Source organism: Staurois parvus, unplaced genomic scaffold (genome assembly GCF_062004578.1).
Source record: "Staurois parvus isolate SC_StPar_1 unplaced genomic scaffold, SC_StPar_1.0 ptg000320l, whole genome shotgun sequence".
In the NCBI taxonomy this organism is placed as follows: domain Eukaryota; kingdom Metazoa; phylum Chordata; class Amphibia; order Anura; family Ranidae; genus Staurois; species Staurois parvus.
In genome coordinates, this window is record NW_028318116.1 from 358,767 (window position 1) to 379,951 (window position 21,185).

The following is a 21,185-nucleotide window of genomic DNA, read 5'->3' on the forward strand; positions in this document are numbered from 1 at the left end:
TAGCGCTGCACTACGTATATATCTATATTAGCCTTTTAAACTTGTTGCCCATGGGAATATATTTTGCAGTGTGTTCACATACAGTCTTTTTGAAGAACTCCCATTTCTGTGTTGTGTTCATCAATGCCAATATTCCCTCCCAGTCTAAGTCTTGGAGAGCAGCTCTCAGCCATGGAAAATTAGCTCCCTTGAAATTGAGCGTTTTTTATTTTTCCCGTATGTTCTTGCTGTTTACAGCTCACAATAAATGAAATCATGTTATGGTCACTGCTACCCAGATGTTCTTGTATATGGACATTTGTAATAAGCTCTGCATGGTTTGAGATTACCAGGTCCAGCAGAGCATCATTCCTAGTTGGGGCCTCTATGAACTGTACCATAAAATTGTCCTGTAGTAGGTTTAAAAATTTTGCCCTTTAACTGTTCCTGCAGTACCATTACTCCAGTCAATATCCGGGTAGTTAAAATCCCCCATTATTATTACTGTCCCAGCCCTTGCAGCCCTTTCGATCTGTGCAAGGAGCTGAGTTTCCACCTCCTCATTAACACTGGGAGGCCTATAACAAACTCCAATGATTACATTTGTAGTACGCACCCCCATGTGCAGTTCCACCCATAATACTTCAGCCTCACATAGAGACAGACACCACCACCTTTCCTATTTACTCTGTCTCTTCAAAAGAGAGCATAGCCAGGAATATTAATGGGCCAGTCATGCAAAGAATGAAGCAAAGATTCAGCAATACCAATTAAATCATAGTTCTGTTCATGCACCAAAGCTTCCAACTCACCTATTTTGCTTGGTAGACTTCTGCCACTGTTGAACAAACACTTTAATAGATTGACACCTTGTTCACACGTATTTTGCATATTTTTTATCTTCGTACAAAAGGTACCAATTCCACTGGTTGTTTGTAACATGGGAACCTTCTTATCATCTGCCATAGCCCTCCCCCCATCTTTCCCCATTCAACTCACAAATAAGTACTGACCACTGTCTGATCGGTCTACCCCGTTATAATCTAATTTTCCCTCCCCTCTGAAAAAAACTAAAATTGTGCCTGTGTCCAAAAATATACGGACCTAACTATATATAAAACTATATTTATAGTCATGGCTAAAAATATTGGTACCTCTGCATTTCTGTCAGATAATGCACCACTTCGCCCAGAAGCGAATAGCTGTTGCAATTACAAATGTTTAGGCATTCTCATGTTTATTCCTTCTGTTTGTATTGGTATGACACACAAAAAATGGAGAAACAAAAAGCCAAATTTGACACATCCCATGCAAAACCCCAAAAATGGATTGGACAAAATTATTGGCACCCTCAATTTATTATTTGGTAGCACACCCCTTGGAAAAAAAACTGACATTCTCATGTTTATTTCTTTTGTTTGTATTGGTATGACACAAAAAAAATGGAGAAACGACACATTCCATCGCATGCAAAACTCCAGAAAATGGACTGGACAAAAATATTGGCACCTTCTCAAAATTGGAAGACATAATTGCTTTCCAAGTTTGTGATGCTCCTGTAATTTGTAATTAAACTCACCTGTAACAATTAACAGGTGCTAACAATAGAAATCACTCCGGCAACCAGTTAAAATGGTGAAAATGTGACTCAACCTTTCTGCTGTGTGTCTCTGTGTGCCACATGGAACATGGAGAAGAAAAAGAGAAGCAAAGAGTCCTCTGAGAATTTGAAAACAAAAATTGTGGAGAAGCACGGACAATCTCAAGGTTACAAGACCATCTCCAGAGTTCTTAATGTTCCTGTGCCCACTGTGCGCAGCATTGTCAAGAAGTTTACAGCCCATGGCACTGTAGCTAATCTGGAAAACAAGAGAAGAAAGGGCGCATCAGCCTAGTGCATTACCTGAGAAGTAACATTAGTGAATCCAAAGTAGATATATACTCACAAACAACTGTAGAATCAAAACTGATGCGTTTTGAGGAGAGATCCCCTCAGTGCCAATCTTAGATCTTCCAACAGTCTTAATATAACAAATGATGAAGTCACATGGTGTTAAACAGGCTCCTCCCACTGGAAGATGGTGGTAATGGCACAAACCCTCTACAGTTGGCTGCAATGTTGGCATATGTAAGATCACAAAAAATTACATTGAATGGTTGGCCTGTATATGCTACAATTGAAAAATACATAAAATTCATAACATAAAACAGATAAATCATAAAAACAATTTTGCTTACATATGTGCACATCCTTGGGACTTATGTAATTGGTACATCCATCAGCCCACTCACATAGAGAAGGTTTATGTTAGTTTGTAGTGCTGCTAGGAATCATAGGGTGTATACCATGTGAAAGAGTGGAGAAATAACATGGATCGCACAGCAGGGTGCAGCATGTCCCTATGGAATGCACGCCATCCGAAAACCGGATGCTCGGCTTGTATATGCATTCCAGCTGCAACTTCCGTTCATGTGGCAATGTCACTTCCAGTGACGTCACACTCAGTAGACAGATTGAGGAGACACTAGAGTGGAAGCGGCCGACAGGGACACTTAATCAAGCGGATTACAATCCACTTAAACACAGAATCCTGCTGGGCATGTTTACATTCAGATGGATTATAAATAAGTGAATAAAGAAGTAATAAGCTGCATACTATACATAATACTGGATCGATATGTAAATATGTATATGGTAAAGCAGAACTCTGCACGGCTGCTATGAACGCAACGCTGAAAATTGCATATAAAGATCTCTCCCTTTATGTATATTCCCTTTATGCTCACCAATGCGGACTCTCAGTGGTCGTGACGGGTGGCCCACATACAGTAGTCCGCAGGGGTAGAGTAGCCCGTAGATCACATAAAAGGTGTCGCAATTGAATTGCTTGATGGCATTTGTTCTTCCACCTTTGCCTGCTATACTATACTTATGATATCAGATGAGGCAACATGTTCCCAAATTTTGACTCAGCACTTATAGCTGCCTTTTTGGTCAAATATGGATGTCCACACATTCTTGTTACCGTCCAAGGATTCCATAGGTTCCTGTACTTTAGTTAGGGCTACTATACTTCTCAGATCACATGTGTTTCTAAAAATAAACTCTATAGAGGCCACTGTCACTAGACCCTCCCCCTTTCATACTGATGATCTTATTTTGAAAGCTTTGAGGGACCTATATACTGAAGGGCAGTGTGAGGATTCAGAATTTGTTATAGTAAGACTATGTATCTAAGATTGGCTCTGAGGAAGAGGGAATTGCCCCTCGAAACGCATCAGCCATTTGAGGGTCTTCTCACATTTGGGAGCTGACCTGGTGACTTGGTTGCTTTGGATATTGATATGCTTTTGATGCTACGGTTTTTTGTGCGTATATATCTACTTTGGATTTAATAAAGTTACTTCTCAGGTAATGCACTAGGCTGGTGTGTCCTTCTCTTCCCTTGTTTTACAGTGACTTATTTGGGTTTTCCCCTGACCCTCAGAGGGCAGCAAGGCCTATGCTGGCGTTGGATGCACTCAGGACCCGATGTTCCTTTATCATCTTACCACTCCTGAGCGCAGGAGACTTTCTTTCTTGTCTTTTCTACTGTAGCTAATCTCCTTGGATGTGGATGAAAGAGAAAAATTGATCAAAGATTGCAAGAAAGGATTGTTCAAATGGTGGATAAAGAACCTAGATCAGCTTCCAGAAAAATTCAAGATGACCTTCAGGCACAGGGTACAACTGTGTCAGCTCGCATTATATGTGGCCAACTGAATGAAAAGGGACGCTATGGTAGGAGGACCCCACTACTGACGAAGAAACATAAAAAAGCCAGATTGGAGTTTGCCAAAACTTACCTGAGGAAGCCAAAACCCTTTTGGGAGAATGTGCTGTGGACAGATGAAACAAAATTACAGCTTTTTGGTGAAGCCCATCATTCTACTGTTTTCAGAAAAAGCAATAAGGCCTTTAAAGAAAAGATTATAGTCCCTACAGTCAAACAAGGTAGAGGTTCACTGATGTTTTGGGGTTGCTTTGCTGCTTCAGGCACTGGATGTCTTGACCGTGTGTATGGCATTATGAAATCTGAAGACTACCAAAGAATTCTGGGGTGCAACGTAAGACCCAGTATCAGAAAGTTGGACCTCCGTCAGAGGTTACAGCAGGAAAATGACCCAAAGCACATGTCACAAAACACCCAGAAATGGTTTAAGCACTGGAGAGTACTGAACTGGCCAGCAATGAGTCCAGATCTCAATCCCATAGTGCACCTGTGGAGACATCTCAAAACAGCAGTTGGGAAAAGGAACCCTTTCAATCTGAGAGACCTGGAGCAGTTGGCAAAAGAAGAGTGCTCCAACATTTCAGTAGAGAGGTGGAAGAAACTCATGGATGGCTACAGGAAGCCATTGATTTCAGTTATTTTTTTCCAAGGGGTGTGCTGCCAAATAATAAACTGAGGGTGCCAATAATTTTTCCAGTCTATTTTGGGGGTTTTGTGGGGGATGTGTCAGATTTGTCTTTTGTTTCTCCACTTTTTTGTGTCATACCAACACAAACAAAAGGAATAAACATGAGAATGCTTAACCGCTTCCCGCCCGCCCGCAACATACTGCGGCAGAGCGGAAGCTACAGGCAAAGTGACGTACCCGTACAATGCTCTGGCTGTACTAACACAGGGGGGCGTGCAGCGCTCCCCCCTCGCGAATGCTGTGTCCACCGGACACAGCGGAATGAAGATCCTGGTGAATGGGACCCAGTGATCATGTGATCACTATGCAAACAAAGCTGTTATGAATTAATCTCATTCATAACAGCTCTTCTTCTCTTCCTAGTGAGCTGTGATTGGCCCACAGCTGTCACATGATACATGGGTCCAATCACAGCACCCTGTAACATGTGACCAGCTCCAGCCAATCACAGATCACTATCGTGAGCTGTCATGACAGTTCATGAATTAGTTCAGTTCTGACAGCAAGCTTTGCATTGCAGGAGAAATGATCTTTATTTCTCCTGCAAAGCAAAGTATAAAAAAAGGCCTGTTCCTGCTGACAGGGGAGAGATCTGTATTGTTTACATATAGACTTCTCCCCTATCAGCTCCACCGACGATCACCGTGTCCCAACTGAGAATCATCCTGAGGAGCCAATAGTGGTGGGGAATCACCGGCCGGGAATCAGTGATCGACAGCTGAGGCTGCCAATGGCGGCGTGGGTTGGGGCGCACATGCCCTCTACCCGGAAATACAATATCACATATATATATATACACGTGATTTTGTGCATCCCTGCCACCCTGTAGCAGTACTTCTGCTATAGGGCGGTCAGGAAGCGGTTAAACATCATCAATGAACTTGGAGATTATGTCTGCTAAGGATTTATTTGGTATGTTGAATGGCTCTGGTTGCAGGTCAAATTTTGCTTCCCATTATATTCCTTTGTGTCATACATTTTTAATTTTCAGTTCAGGCTGGTAGTGGCGGTTAAATTTAAAACAGCTATAATCCCAAATAATTTAAATCATAAAATCTGTTACTCTACTTGGAGAACACCTGTGGTAAAGGTTCATTTGCTATGTTTTTCAGATTTGCCTAAACAAAATTCATATTTTGCTTTACATTATATTTGCTGGGCATTCCCTTCTGTCATCCACGTTTCTCATTCCATGGAAAGCAATGATAATCCCACATAATCTCAATTTTAAACATCACCACTGAATTTGGAGAGCATGTCTGCTAAGGATTTATTTTATATGTCGAAATGGTTCTGATGTCAAATCACATCTTATTTCCCATTATACTCTATGATCATGCTCTTTTGTCATTCACCTTTATCATTCCATAGAAAACAGATATAATCCCAAATAATTTCAGTTTTACAATCTGTTACTCTACTTGGGGAACACCTGTGGTAAAGGTTCATTTGCTATGTTTCTGAGATTTTACTGAAATAAAATTCATATTTTGCTTTACATTATATTCGATGGATGTTCCGTTCTGTCATCCACCTTTCTCATTCCATAGGAAGCAATGATAATCCTTCTTAATCTCAATTTTAAACATCACCACTGAATTTGGAGCGTATGTCTGCTAAGGATTTATTTGGTATTTTGAATGGTTCTGATGTCAAATGACATCTTGGTTCCCATTATATTCTTTGGGCATTCCATTTTGCCATTCACATTTGTCATTTCATACAAAACAGCTATAATCTCAAATAATTTCAATTTTACAATCTGCTACACTACTTTGGGAACTCTTGTGGTAAATGGTAAATGGTAAATTGCTATGTTTCTCATATTAGCCTGCAAAAGAGTTTATATTTTGTTTTCTGTTATTCTCTATGGGAATTCCACTGCCCTGTTAAAGTCTATGGGCATTCCATGATGTCATTCTTTTTAGTATGTCCCCACTGACGCTGACTGGTGCTGCTGACTGATTGTTATTGAGAACGCCACTGATGCTGACTGGTGCTGCTGAATAATTGCTGGTGAGATCACCACTGATGCTGACTGGTGCTGTTGACTGATTGTTGGGGAGAATGCTGTTGCTCTTGACATCGTTGAGCCACCTCAGAAGAACAGGAGACCAGCCATTACCCCAGGACCTGGTGAGAGGCCGCTGGCCAAACACCACTGTAAATTTGTAAAGTACTGAGCTAATTTACCTACTGCTTTTTAAATAAACCCTAAATCTTATAATTAAGCACAACAGAGTATTCTGTGGTAAATTGCTATTACTAGCTGTTTTATTTTCAGTAAATTGTGTTTAAATTGTGTTCGGATCCTCTTCTTATAAATCACATTTCAGTGTGCACCAACGTGGATGCTCCTTGCTTGAAGTAACATTCATTCCATATGCCAGTGAGCTGGAATCCTGCCTTTAGTATCATGGCTTGGCTTGGTATATTGTCATAGTCTGTACCTACATAAATCGGAGCCCCTCTGTCATAATTGGTTGCTGAAAGCTTGAGCAATAAGGTATGTGCTAGGCCACATCTCCTGTATTCAGGTGTGGTATAGCCCATTCGTAATCCCATGTAGAAGTCATTCAACAACCAGGCAATGGGTTGATTCAGCCCTTTTTTCCGAACACAGATAGTAGGAAGGTTCTGAATGCATTGTTCTATAAAATGAAGACTTTGCTGGTTCTTCCCAAATGCCCATTGATTGTTAACAAGTGGAGCTTCATGGACCAAGAGTGGAGTGTAGCGCAAGTCATTTGAACTGTGGGAGGAGAGAGAGGGAAACAGTAAACATGCCTGTGTGTCTGCCCTATCTGTGTGTAAGAGTGTGCCACAATAGTGTGTGTTTCTCTGTCTCCCTACTGTATGTGTGTGCATCTGCCCTGACTGTGTGTGTGTCTGCCATAAAAGTGTGTGTTTCTGTCCTCTCTGTGCTTATCTTCCCTGACTTTGTATATGTTTGTGTATATGTCTGCCCTGACTATATGTATAAGTTTGTCAGCCATGTTTGTAGGTGTAATTGTGTATATTTCTGCCTTAACTGTGTGAGTTTGTGTATGTATTTGTCCTGACTGCATATGTGTGTATCTTCCATGAAGGCTGGCCATTAATTATACAATTTTCCTTTAGATTTACCAAAACCATATTAATATAACATCAAACCTAAACACTTTCAATCAGGCAGGCCCTTGCACTACATAGTTGAAGGTAAAGCTAAAGGAAATGTATGGCCAGCCTTTGTCTGGATATGTTTATGTATATGTCACTACCCTGATTGTATGTGTAGTAGCCAGGTGCTGGCTATATCATTATGCCATTCGGGGACATTCACAGATGAGACTATAATTAATCCTTTTCCCCCCAAGTGCCCAGTGCTGGGACTGCTACATGTGGACGAAAATGCCATGTTGATGTCAGAGGACCTCTGAATGGGCAGACTGGTTCGAGATGATAGAAAGGCAACACTCGTTACAACTAAGGTATGCAGAATACCACCTCTGAACGCACAACATATTGAACCTTGCTACAGCAGCAGAAGACCACACCAGGTGCCACTCCTGTCAGCTAACAAAAAGAAACGGAGCCTACAATTTGCACAGGCTCACCAAAATGTGACAATAGAAGATTGGAAAAATGTTGCCTGGTCTGATGAGTCTCTAATTCAGCTGCAACATTTAGATGGTAGGGTCAGAATTTGGCCTAAACAACATGAAAGCATGGATGTTGTTTACACCAAATTCTGACCCTACCATCTGCCTTGTATCAGTTCAGGCTGGTAGTGGCGGTGTAATGTTGTCGGGGATATTTTCTTGGCATACTTTGGGCCTGTCTTGAGTAATATTGCTGACCATGTCCCATACCTTTATGACTACAGTGTACCCATCTTCTGATGGCTACTTCCGGCAGGATAATGCACCACGGCACAAAACTGAAATCATCCCAAACTGGTTTCTTAAACATGACAATGCGTTCACTGTACTCCAGTGGCCTCCACAGTCACCAAATCCCACTCCAGTTAGAGCTCCTTTGAGATGTGGTGGAATGGGAGATTCGCATCATGGATGTGCAGCCAACAAATCTGCACCACAGCGTGATGCTATCATGTTAATATGAAACAAAATCTCTGAGGAATGTTTCCAACACCTTGTAGAATCTATGCCATAAAGAATTAAGACAGTTCTGAAGGCAAAAAGGTGTCCAACCCAGTACTAGCAAAGTGTACCTACTAAAGTGTGTGTATGTATGTGTATGTATGTATGTATGTATGTATATATATATATATATATATATGCACTCCCTATTGTGACAGCGAAGACCCAAAGGGATCTGATAAGCCAACAAGCCTTTTCTTCCAACCCCCCGCTGCTGCTAAACCTTCATTCTGTGGTCTACTCCTTTGAATAAGCCTAATATAGAGGAGTTACTATAGAATCGTGTCTCTTGCTTTATTATTTCATACGGTTGAAATATGTCTGAACCCAGAGTGTCAGAGGTGTCGGGAGGCTTGGAAGGTCAGGACATCCACTGGGGACAAGCCTTATCACGCGGCCCCTGCAGGGGTAGAGGTACATGTGAGTGTGTAAATGTCTGTCCTGAATGTGTGTGTTTGTGTTCACTTTGATTGTGTATATATGTATGTGTCTCAGGTGTCATGTGTCTCATGAGTGACTGAGTGAGACGCACTGTACATCACGGTACCTTATAATGTTGATCCTCTCCATCTCTTCATCTGATATCCTGTCCTTTGTGTATAGAAAAGCATCGGATGTCTGCATCTGCCCCCCATGTCTGGAACTGACCTCTTGTATTACACCATTCAGTTCTGGCTGACAACCTGTGTATGTATCAATAATATAGTAATATTAGTTCACAAGCTATATAGATTGTCCAGAGCTGAGGAACACATGATTGGGACTGGCTGGAAGTAGGTGGGGAAGAAAGTTTAGAGGAACTGGGTATAATGTTAATGAGTTAGACTGGCCATAGATAAGCATTTTTTTTTCGTTCAACCAATAGGTTGAATGAAAACAAATTACTCGATTTCCTCTTCCGCACACTTGAGGTGGAAGGGGGAATCCTCCCCACTATGCTATTGTATTCTGACAACGGGGTGACTTCCCTGCCATTGGAATACATTGATCAGCACTGTCTGCTATAGCCGACAGCGTTGATTGTGGTAAAAATCTGACAGAGCGGTTGTACAGAAGTCGATCGGTAGATCAACTTCTACACAGTCACCCTGCCCATACATGGATCAAAATTCCAATGGTCCCTGCTGAACCAGCGGAATGTCGATCCATGTATGGCTGGCTTAAGTGAAGCAACCCCAACACACCTAAAAAGCGCAACTTCAGATCTCATCTTTCCTCTTACAAATGCCTTCATCAAAGTATTGTCCACCTCGAACCGATACTCTATTTAAGTGTCTGATACAAGCCATTATGAAGGGCTTCCACAATCCCTGCTAGCTTCTTTTATTTATTTTAATAAGACGGTAAAGGGAGGATCTGGAGCAACCCCAACACACCTAAAAAGCGCAACTTCAGATCTCATCTTTCCTCTTACAAATGCCTTCATCAAAGTATTGTCCACCTCGAACCGATACTCTATTTAAGTGTCTGATATAAGCCATTATGAAGGGCTTCCACAATCCCTGCTAGCTTCTTTTATTTATTTTAATAAGACGGTAAAGGGAGGATCAGGAGTTCACAAAGTTGGGTGTGAACATTCCAAATTCCCAGGTGGACAGAAACACAGTCAGACATACACCGATCAGCAATAACATTATGACTACCAACAGGCAAAGTGAATAACATTGATTGTCTCATGACAAAGACATCTGAAAGTGGGTGGGATATATTGGACAGCAAGTGAACATGTCCCTGAAATCAATGTGCTGAAAGCATAAAAAATTTGTAAGTGTAATGATCTGAGTGACTTTGACAAGGGCCAAAGCATAATGGCTAGATGACTGGGTCAGAGCAACTCCAAAACTGCAGCTCTTGTGGGATGTTCCCGGTCTGCAGTTGCCAGGACCGACCAAAAATGGTCTAAGGAAGGAAAGTTGGTGAACCGGTGACAGGGTTATGGGTGGTCAAGGCCCATTGATGCACATGGGGAGTGAAGGCTGGCCTTCGTAGTCCGATCTAATAGAAGAGCTACTGTAGCTCAAATTTCTCTTTGTTAGTACTGTTAGAAAGTTGTCAGAACACACAATGTATCACAGTTTGTTGCTTATTGGGGTGCGTAACCACAGGTTGGTCAGGGTGCCCATGCTGACCCATGTCCACAGCCAAAAGCATCTACAATAGATACCAGAGCATCAGAACTGAACCACATAGCAATCGAAGAAGGTGGCCTGCTCTAATTAATCACATTCTTTTACATCTTGTGGATGGCCGGGTGCGTGTGTGTCTTTTACTGGGGGAATTGATGTCATGAGGATGCACTATGGGAAGTCTGATCCATGGAGGCCCCACCTCACAACTTACAGGACTTAAAGGATCTGCTACTCTTAGTGCCATACCTTCAGAGGTCCAGGGGAGTCCATGTCTCGATGGGCCAGGGCTGTTTTGACGGCAAAAGAGACCTACTCAATAGCAGGTGGGTAGTCATAAAGTTATGGCTGACCGGTGTTTAAGAAGCCAGGAGCTTAATCAGCTCACCATCTTCTGACTATAACTAAAGTGGTTCTAAAGGTTGAAGTTTTTTTTACCTTCATGCATTCTATACATGAAGGTAAAAATACATTCAGTGTGCAGCTCCCCCCAGCCACCCCTAATACTCACCTGAGCCTGATCCAGTGATGTGCATGAGAGCAGTGGCAATCCTGGATCTCTCTCCTCATTGGGTCATACACAACAGTGGAAGCTAATGGCTCTCATAGCTGTCAATCACAGCCAGTGAGGAGGGAGTGGATGTTGGGCCGAGCCACGCTCTGTGTGTCTTATAGACAAGCACACACAAGTGCCCTCAGAGCAAGCAGCTTTCTATGGGGCACTCAGCAGGGGGGATGAGGCAGGAGTGCCAATGGGGGACCTGAGAAGAGGAGGGTTCAGGTTGCTCTGTGAAAAACTACTGCACAGAGCAAGTAAGTATGGCATGTTTGTTATTAAAAAAAAAAATTGTACCTTTTCAAGCTCTTTAAGATATATTTTATTGGATGAACTCATTTAGACCTCATCTCTTACCATGTATTTCTAAATCCTGATTCCAGTTGACAGCTTGGGGATCCTCCAGCATTTGGTGCAGTTTTTGAGGGTCTTTACTGAACAGAGTGTATGCATTCATATAATGATCTGAGGGGTCCTTCATGTCCTACACAGGGAAGAACAGAAAATCCAGCGCAAGTATGATCAGAAAAGGAAAATACTAACAAGTTTTGTTTCCTGTTTCTCCAAAAACAATTACCCACTGATCCACACAGATAATTTTAGTTGAGAAAAATTATATAATCCTTTACAGACACTTGACCAAACTGTTCTGTTTCTGTGCTGGAGGTTGAGGACTTGGCTGTGCAGTCTGGCAGAGGTGTCTGGATAATAAGACTGGCTGAAGAATATACAGTTGGTATAAAAAATAATCCCCCTTTTTAAAATAATCACATTTTGTTGCATTGCAGCCTGAAATGAAGACAGACACAGTTTTTGTTTTATCCAGTTGTATTTACTCAGTGCAACTTATAACATCCAAGTCTAAGATCTAACACCAAAATGTCAGAAAAAAAAAAACAAATCCAAAAACAGAATGATTCCCCTATTCACAGTGAACGTGTGGAATCGGTTAATTTTTTGTTGTTGATGTTGTTCAACCCATTGGTTTGACTAAAAAAAAATTAAATGATATTAAAGGTTTGTTTTTTGTAAATAACAAGCATGTCATACTTGCCTGCTCTATGCATTAGTTTTGCACAGAGCAGCCCTGATCCTCCTCTCGGGTCCCCTGTCGTCGCTTCTAACTCCTCCCCCTTGACTAGTGCCCCCAATAGCAAGCTGCTTGGTATGAGGGTCCTGGTGTGTGCTTGCTCCCAAGCCCTGCTCCATGCATCCATAAGACACATAGAGCCACAACTCGGCCCCTCTCTCTGCTCTCTCTTCATTGGCTCATTGGCTGTGATTGACAGCAGTGGGAGCTAATGTCTTCCACTGCTGTGTCTCAGCCAATGAAGGGAGAGAGAGACCCAGGACAGCCAAGGCTCCCGTGCACATTGCTGGATCAAGATCGGGCTCAAATCAGTATTAGGAGGGCTGTGTACATATTTAATTGCTCACAGTCCCAATCCACAGGGAAAATGCACTACTCTTTAGCAGATGCACTGGGGTGGCCTTCCTAATGGCACCCTCATGCATTGGCAAAACAATTGCATTTTTGCATGCAAAATCACATGGTGCCGTAGTTCTTGCAGGTACAACAGCCTATTGAAATGAAGGTGCACACGCACAAGTATGAACCTAGACTAAAGGTTCTTGGTGTTCCTTTACTACGTAGAAAAAAAAATCTCTTTGGTTGCACTTTGTCACTGGTCTCTGACTGTTCCTTGTATAATGGCTAAGACTTTTCAGCTGTCAATATACTGTCCAATGAGACTGCCTTAGTGGCCAATAAAGGCAACCTAATTGGACAGAGGAATGGCACTTGGTAGAGCTTAGTCATGAAGTCAGAGTGCCAGACACCATTTACAAAGTAACTTTTACAGAAGAAACTTTTTGGCTAATTAAGGTAATAGCACGCATCTCATTGCATCTGTTCCAGCAGGTCTTAAACAGACAGAAATTTCCTTTTCCATCTAACATATCTGTGATGTAATTTTGACCTACCTTCAACGGGGGACGACATATGACGGTGGAGAAGTCTGGCCACTGGTCAACCAGGACTTCTAGGTTAATTTGGTTGTTAGTGATTACATGATGCAGAGCCCCATATACCTATATGATAGACACAATGACGTAAGTCACACATCTGGAATGCTAAGGCAGAGTTACACTTCAAGAGGGCACCACTGACCCACCTTCACCGATTTTGGAAAGCTGCAAGTTAATAGTTTCTTCAGAAGAACGAGTTTTGAGAAGGAAGTCAGGATGTGCATTCTGTGGAAAGAAAAGGTACATTTAATAGCAAAGGAAGGCTGGTATAGAGACTAAGGGCGTAAGTTACCCCCATCCAGGGTTCTGATTTTTTGAGAATCAGTACTGAGAGGTATCAGGGCCTCTCCCAGTGCTGTCAATTATTTTACTGTTTGTTCATAACTATAGCCTAACTCCGGATCACATTTCAGTTTCTACCTGAGACCCCACTGAAGAGATTTTCCCTCACTTTCTGCCCTGTGACACCTGTATAAGAAACAGGGGCGTGGTTGTCACTGGGAAAGGAAGGCACACGCAATAAAACATCACCTGAATTTTTAACTGTGACAAACGCGGTGCCCGACCACCGCCCTCTTCACCAACCTGTAACAAAGATTTGTCAAACTCACACTGCGCTGTCACTGGTACACAAAAATGCCACTCTCAGCCCCACGCTGCACAAAGATTTTCCAGCTTGCAGGACCACAATCTTGATGCCAACCGACTGAGAGTGATTGATACAGGGTTTTGTTAACTAAGCAATTAACATTAAACTGCCACCCTCAATTTTTACTGAAACTTTCACAAGGCTAGCAAAAACAATTAATAAAAATAAAATGTCTGTACACACACTGTTACCGCAGACAGGTATATTCAGAGGGTTATACTACAGTACAGCTCTTCAAGAAACCGGGATTATTTGAGTTTGCGTTAGCGCATTTAGAGACAGTTTTAACACTTTTCAAAATATAGTTTAATAATGAAAAGGTAAGAATGGTGCAAATTATACATTTACAAAAAAAAATATTACACAGCAGGGTGGATTTAGGTTAAATAACTAGTGAAAGCACTGTCACAGCGTGAGGAAAGTACTGCCAATACCCGGCAATTGTCAGAGAAGTGATCGGCACTGATGATCAGTGCCCTGACGGTAAGTGCCTAGCAGTGCTGCCCATCTGTGCCCATCAGTACCACCCACCTGTGCCCATCATTCCCACCCACCTGTGCCCAGCAGTGCCACCCACCTGTGCCCATTTTGCCACCCACCCGTGCCCAGCAGTGCCACCTATCAGTGCTGCCCAGCAGTGCCGTCAGTCAGTGTCACCCATCAGTTCTGCCCAGCAATGCTGTCAGTCAGTGCCACCCATCAGTGCAGCATCATCAGTGCCGCCCATCAGTGCTGCCTATCAGTGCAGCCTCATCAACCCACGTCAGTGAAGGAGGAAAATTACCTGTTTGCTAAATTTTATAATAGAAACAAAGAAAAACTTTTTATTTCAAATTTTTTGGTCTTTTTTTGTTTATAGCACAAAAAATAAAACACCCAGTGGCGATTAAATACCACCAAAAGAAAGCTCTATTTGTGTGAAAAAAATTATAAATATTCAATATGGGTACAGTGTTGCATGACCGCGCAATTTTCATTCAAAGTGCGACAGCGCTGAAAGCTGAAAATTGGCTTGGGCTGGAAGGGGGTATAAGTGACCGGTAGGCAAGTGGTTAATATTTGCAAACCAAATGAAGGTTCCCTTTTTAGAATAATAGGCTGTCAGGTTAGTAAAACAGCGCTATCAGAACTGATTTTCGGTTAATAACACATAGCTGGAGAACTACTCAAATTCTTTTATTTAATTAAAACAATAACATTATATTACATATTTTTGTATTTGCTTAAACATCAATGTTTAGTAACTGAAGTGCATAAACAAAATATCTTTGAAAAAACTAACAAAAAAGAACTTAAACTGAATATATTGGCTGTGTCCACATTAAAAAAAAAACCTTAAAACTCATTTTCATCTTCGTTCTTTTGTTTGTTGATGATCTGGAAAAGAAAAACAAGCTTTCCTGCTTTATCAGGCCCCAGACAATTTCTCAATTTAGAGTGAACAAGTCCACAGGAAGAGAATATTCTTTCAATGCCAGCAGAAGAGGCCACTGTGGTTAAAAGTCAAGTGCTTAAGTGACTTCCACCAGTTCACTGGTGAAACTTTCTTTAAAACCTCATCAGCAAACATATGTTCCTTGAATGGTTCCCCCTTAGCTCTGAAGTTCATTATAGTTGGCAGTAGAGATGGATGATTGCTGGATAACCATGTCATGGCTAACTCCTCTTCTTCAGCACTTACAGCACTTAAGGCTTGTCCCTGGTACTGGATATTGACAATGTTTGAGAGCAAATGAGCTAGAGACAGTGCTTGTCCCAATCGTTTCTTTAAATCTTGTAATTTCCATTTGTCAGTGCGCAGTTCTGTTTTTAAGTGCTCACTCAGTTCCTTCCAAATTTCAACAGCATCAGCAATAACACAACATTTTTTCTGCATTTTGTTTAAAGCTTCAGAAACTGGTTTCAAGATGCTCAGTATATGTTCACCATTTCTCTTAAGCCCAATGTTGAGGATTTGGGCTGTGATAGTTCCATCTATTTGTTCTCGATTTTGCTCACAAACGATCATCAGAATAGGCCAGTTTTTTATATACTGTTCAAAACAGTCCACTACAGAGTTCCATCTAACATCTTTTGGAAGCGTTAGCTTGGTTCCACCCATTATTTTCAAAGTTGATGCTGAAAAATGATTGTTACGAAAGTATTTAGCAATTTCAACAACATTACTCCTTATTTCTGGGACACAGAAATCTATGGCTAGGACATGCTTCAAATGAGTGCTACAACTATCTCCTATTAGCTTGGTTGTTGCTTCATGTTGTTCTAAATATCTTTTATTTTGGACACATTTGCAGCATTGTCTGTGACCAAACTGTGTACATGACATTTGAATTTTTTTTTCGAATGTCATGATACTTCTAAGTATGCTGCTGCAAGGAATACATTCTTTCTTCTGTTGTTATACAAGTGCATACAATAGGATAATTGTGGACATTACTCCAACCATCAAGACTTTGGTTAACAATTTTACCTTTTAGACATGTTGCACATTGTATAATTTCTTCATCATATACTTTATCCAACAGTTTCCCTGCAACATCTAATCTACTTGGTAGACTGTATCCTGGTCTCATTGACTGAATCATATTAACAAAGTGTAGGGTTTCAAGCAGACAGAAAGAAGAGTTTGTTGCCTAAGCAAACCTAGACATTTTTTCATCAATTAACTTTTTCTAATATGCTGCTTTTTATCACAAACATATCCATGGTGGTTCTAGATGGTTTCTATCTTTTAGGTGATATATTGTGGATATGTGTAAATGATGTGATGGATTCACTATTCTGGAGAGATAACTCTGAATCTGTAGAACAAGAGCATGGTGATTTAAAAAGTGGATAGTTTCCAGAATCTTTAATGTTGATAGTGGTTTCACCTAAACAAAAAAGTCAACTATGTTATTTTATTATTTAAACCATGTATGCTTATTGTGAATTCTCATTGTATTCACACACAGTACACCCTAAAAGGGAATATTTGCATATTTCAAACTGATTATTTCTTTTTTTTGGTATAAAAATGCAGTGCCATGCAGTAACAATAGCAGGTATATATATTCTTGCTTTAGCATAACAATACCTCATGGCAGTTTAAAAAAATATGATGAAATAAAAACAGTTTACCAACTTGAAGGTCCTGCCTCTTCAAACATGGTCCTTTCATCACAGCACTCATGATCAGTGGTGGACTGACAACTCATGGGGCCCCCGGGCAAAAGGGGATCATGCGGCCCCTGTGTCCTTGCCCAAACTCGAAAAAGTCTATGAAAAAGGTACCGGGGGCATCTCATGGGGCCCCCTACTGACCCCAGGCCCTCGGGCAGTGTCCGAGTTTCCAAATGGTCAGTCCGCCCCTGCTCATGATGCTGTTTCATTCGGGCCACCAGGCCTTGCATTTCTTTGCTGTTGTCCACTGTGAAATTAGCTTTGGAATGAATAGAAATATGACAGGTTTCAGATGTCTACTTTATCAAGGAGGTTAAGGGGTTCCAAGATGATTGGACTTGAAACGTTACAAATTAACTGTGGAAAGTAAATATGTCTATATTCTGGCTGTGCTGCTGGTATTATTTCATGAGTTATGAAATATACTGAAGTTTTAGAGTGTTGACTGATAACCAGTGTGGGAACTCGCTTCAAGTGGTAGAGCTCTTCTTCAAAACACACAGCAACTCGCATCTGTTTAAGGGCCTTTTTGCCCACTTTTATTTACAAGAAAGTTCAAATAAACAAGAATGCTTCCCACGCAGGGGTATCCATCATCAAGCAAATTAATAGTATTCAGCCTCCTGGCTTGCACGCAGTTTTAAGTCTGCCTCCTGCAGACTCTTCCCAAAATATGGCACCAGCACACAGCTAGTCTGACTTCCACCTGACTCCAAGGCAGAGACCTCCCGTCTGCCGGGGTGGAGACCAGAACTATGGTTAGTCCTCTATAAAAAGGCCTGCACACACCTGTGCAATCAGTGTGCTGGGGGTTCTCAAAACACGGACCCCGGATTGGAGATTTCATCCCTCCCAGATCTCTTTGAAATCTCCAGGCTCCAGATCCCAAAACAGACTTAATGAGTAAATGAGGAAACTGAAAAGCCAGTTTCCTCTGCAATCCATCAACTCTCTGGAGTCCCTCAACCTGCCTGGTTGAGAATCCAGGGTTTCCAGCTTTATTTTGGCCGTGGCAGGACACCGCACTGCCACACCAGTCATTCAGGAATGTATATTGGCTATTCCCATCAGCTGAGATACAGTTAGGTCCATATATATTGGGACACAGGCACAATTTGTTTTTTTCAGGTATTTACCAAAACATATTCAAGCTATAGTTTTTATAATGGATATGGGCTGAAAATGCACACTCTCAGGTTTAATTTGAGGATATGTACATCCAAATTATAGGAAGGGTTTAGGAATTACAGTTCTTAAGAGTAACAATATATGAATACCTTTTGCACTTATATGGAAGCCCTAAATAAAGCTGCTTTCACCCAACCTGACCCAATAGGTATGAAAACATAAAAAAATATATATAAAATGGTGAAGCGCTCTAAAATAAACTACATAACACACACAAAAATAATAAATATGATCCACACACAGTGCTCAGATACAATCTGTATCCAATCGTGACCAACCATGAACAATAGTGAAAAACAGGAGGTCCTGTTATACAAAGTAACATGTGACTTCTAAACAAATGTAAACTATTAAAAAATCCCCCTCTTGTCCCAATCATGGGACTATATAAATAGTGTATCAAGTGAATCCCTTTTTAGGGACAAATAATAAAGTGTTAAGTGACACAAATAAACCCCCTTAAACGTGTATAAATCCTCATCAACATGAGCAAAAAAATTTTTTTGTATAATGTCCAAACAACATATAAATATAATTGTGATCTTCATAAAATTCATGCAAGTGATGCCGTGAAAAAAACGTGATCTTCACTCTGGTGTATAAACGCCTCAGGAATGGCCAAGATGACCCCTCACCTCCAAAACGTGACCACTAAGGGCCAGCACGCTTTTAAGGATCACCTCCCAATCCTACTAGATGTAAACTGGTCCCAGGACATGAACGCCACACATGCTCCTTTAAGTACCACCGCTCAGCTCCCTCCTGGCACAGGTACCGCAATATGGCTCATCACCACTCAGGATCATAATAGTGAAACAAAAAAAGATTCCTCCATGGTGCAGTAACCTTTTTAATCCATAAAGAATTAAGAAGCAGAATTTACACTCACATGTAATCTCCAATACACAGGTGCACTGCATGGGTTTGTAAGGTGTACCAAGATGGCCACCACGCCCAGAAGTGCGTCACTGCATCATCGGAAGTTACGTACCAACGCATTGCGTCACGTTCTCACGTGACTTCATCAGGGTATACGACCCTAGTGACGAGCAGCTCATTTATAGGAGACCAGAAATCACTACACTACAGGGGGCGGATCTCCGACGGCCATTTCACCGGAGTCCACTCCTACATGTGCCACTATACTGGGAAGCCCATAAATGAGGAAAATAAATAATATATATTCCCTCAATTCATTTTTAATCCGTATTACCGCTATTAATGCTGCACCTGGGGAGTATTTTACTGGCTTACTTCGTACATCAAGTATATAAATAATACATATGATAATGCCCAATGATAACGGCCATTTTCTCGAAGCCTATTTACTCAATCCTAATCATTATTGAAGGATGACAAAAAAGTTATATAGAATGTAATCCTCACTAAAACATCAAACTTTATTATTCCAAATAAAAGGATTAATTACTTACAACTAATTGGGCTAAAATTCACATCATGTAAATTTACTACTGAATGAGTTAAAATATAAATATACTAGTGCCTAATTACAGCGGCCATTTTATTGAAGCCCACTTATTCTATATATAAAATGACCAAAAAAATATTATTATCTTTATTATTAAATTACAATCCTCCCCAAAAACATAAAACCTTTAATAAACCCCCTATGAGGATAAATTTATTAAGACCAGTGGGCTAAAGACTATCAAATCTTGGACGCTAAATCTAAACTAAAACCATATTAATTACGAATCTACTTTATTAATATATTAACAAGTGGGAGGCACATATGCAAAATGTTGTAATTCCTACACCGTTCACCTTATTTGGATGTAAATACCCTCAAATTAAAGCTGACAGTCTGCAGTTAAAGCACGTCTTGTTTGTTTCATTTCAAATCCATTGTGGTGGTGTATAGAGCCAAAAATGTTAGAATTGTGTCGATGTCCCAATATTTATGGACCTGACTGTATATACAATATACTCCAATTTTAATAAAAATTATAAATATATAAAAATGTAAAAATATATAAAAAAAAACCATGCAGCCACCCCTATGCATTGAGTTTACAGGATGCACAATATCCAATTATCTTAAATTTCTTAAACATAATTATGAATAAATATAAAATATAAAATAAACACATAAAAAACCATGGGAACTACCAATAAATACCAAATCCATATCAGAAATCACTTATGAAACAGTTTAGATCAAACTCAGTGTTCAGGCCCCTAGGTGCCTGTGTACCCATCTCATATATCCACTTTGATTCTGTTTTACTCAAAGAACGTATTTTGTTACTCCCTCTCCAGTGACTTTTATATTTTTCAATTCCCCAGAACTTCAAAGACGAGGGGTCTTTATTATGACATAAGGCAAAATGCTTTGATACACTGTGTTTCGGAAACCCTTTTTTAATATTTTGCACATGTTCGCGTAATCGTTTCCACAGTGGCCTTTTTGTTCTGCCTACATACTGTAGACCACACTCGCATTCTAAACAATAGACCACCCCTTGGGTCCTACATGAGATGTAGTCTTTGATCTTATATTCCTTTCCATAGTTAGCCATAAAAGACTTCTTTTTTTGATTCCTTCCCTTCATCTCTTTACAGGCATAACATGTTTTGCAAGGGAAAAATCCCTTTTGATCTAAATATGTTACTAATTACTTTTTTATGGGTGGATTCAGGACATTTTTAACTATTTTTGTCCTTCATGATGGTGCTTTTCTATAAATGAATTTGGGATGTTCTCCTAATAATTTATTTAAAAAAGGGTCTGATTTTAAAATTGGCCAGTGTTTCCTAAAAATATTCTCAACTTTTTTGTACTGTGTGTTAAAATCCAAAATAATAGCCGCTTGGTTATCAAACAAATTGTCCTTAATCTTATCTTCCAAGAGTAAACCTCTATCCATATTATC

General features: G+C 40.6%; 1 protein-coding gene across 4 annotated transcripts in view; it reads right to left on the reverse strand.

Annotated features, from left to right (window-relative positions):
• Positions 1 to 6,684: 6,684 nt before the first annotated feature.
• The window catches only part of LOC149457451 (glycine N-acyltransferase-like), a 36,013-nt gene continuing 21,512 nt past the window's right edge, over positions 6,685 to 21,185 (reverse strand). For all 4 annotated transcript variants that reach the window (XM_089683666.1, XM_089683663.1, XM_089683665.1 and 1 more), the window contains 5 exons: positions 13,439 to 13,517; positions 13,248 to 13,355; positions 11,622 to 11,748; positions 9,130 to 9,265; positions 6,685 to 7,192 (listed from right to left, as the gene is read on the reverse strand). In XM_089683666.1, coding sequence (XP_089539792.1) covers positions 6,766 to 7,192; positions 9,130 to 9,265; positions 11,622 to 11,748; positions 13,248 to 13,355; positions 13,439 to 13,516 — 876 coding nt within the window. In that variant the 5' untranslated portion in view covers position 13,517 and the 3' untranslated portion in view covers positions 6,685 to 6,765. The remainder of the gene's footprint in view (positions 7,193 to 9,129; positions 9,266 to 11,621; positions 11,749 to 13,247; positions 13,356 to 13,438; positions 13,518 to 21,185) is intronic.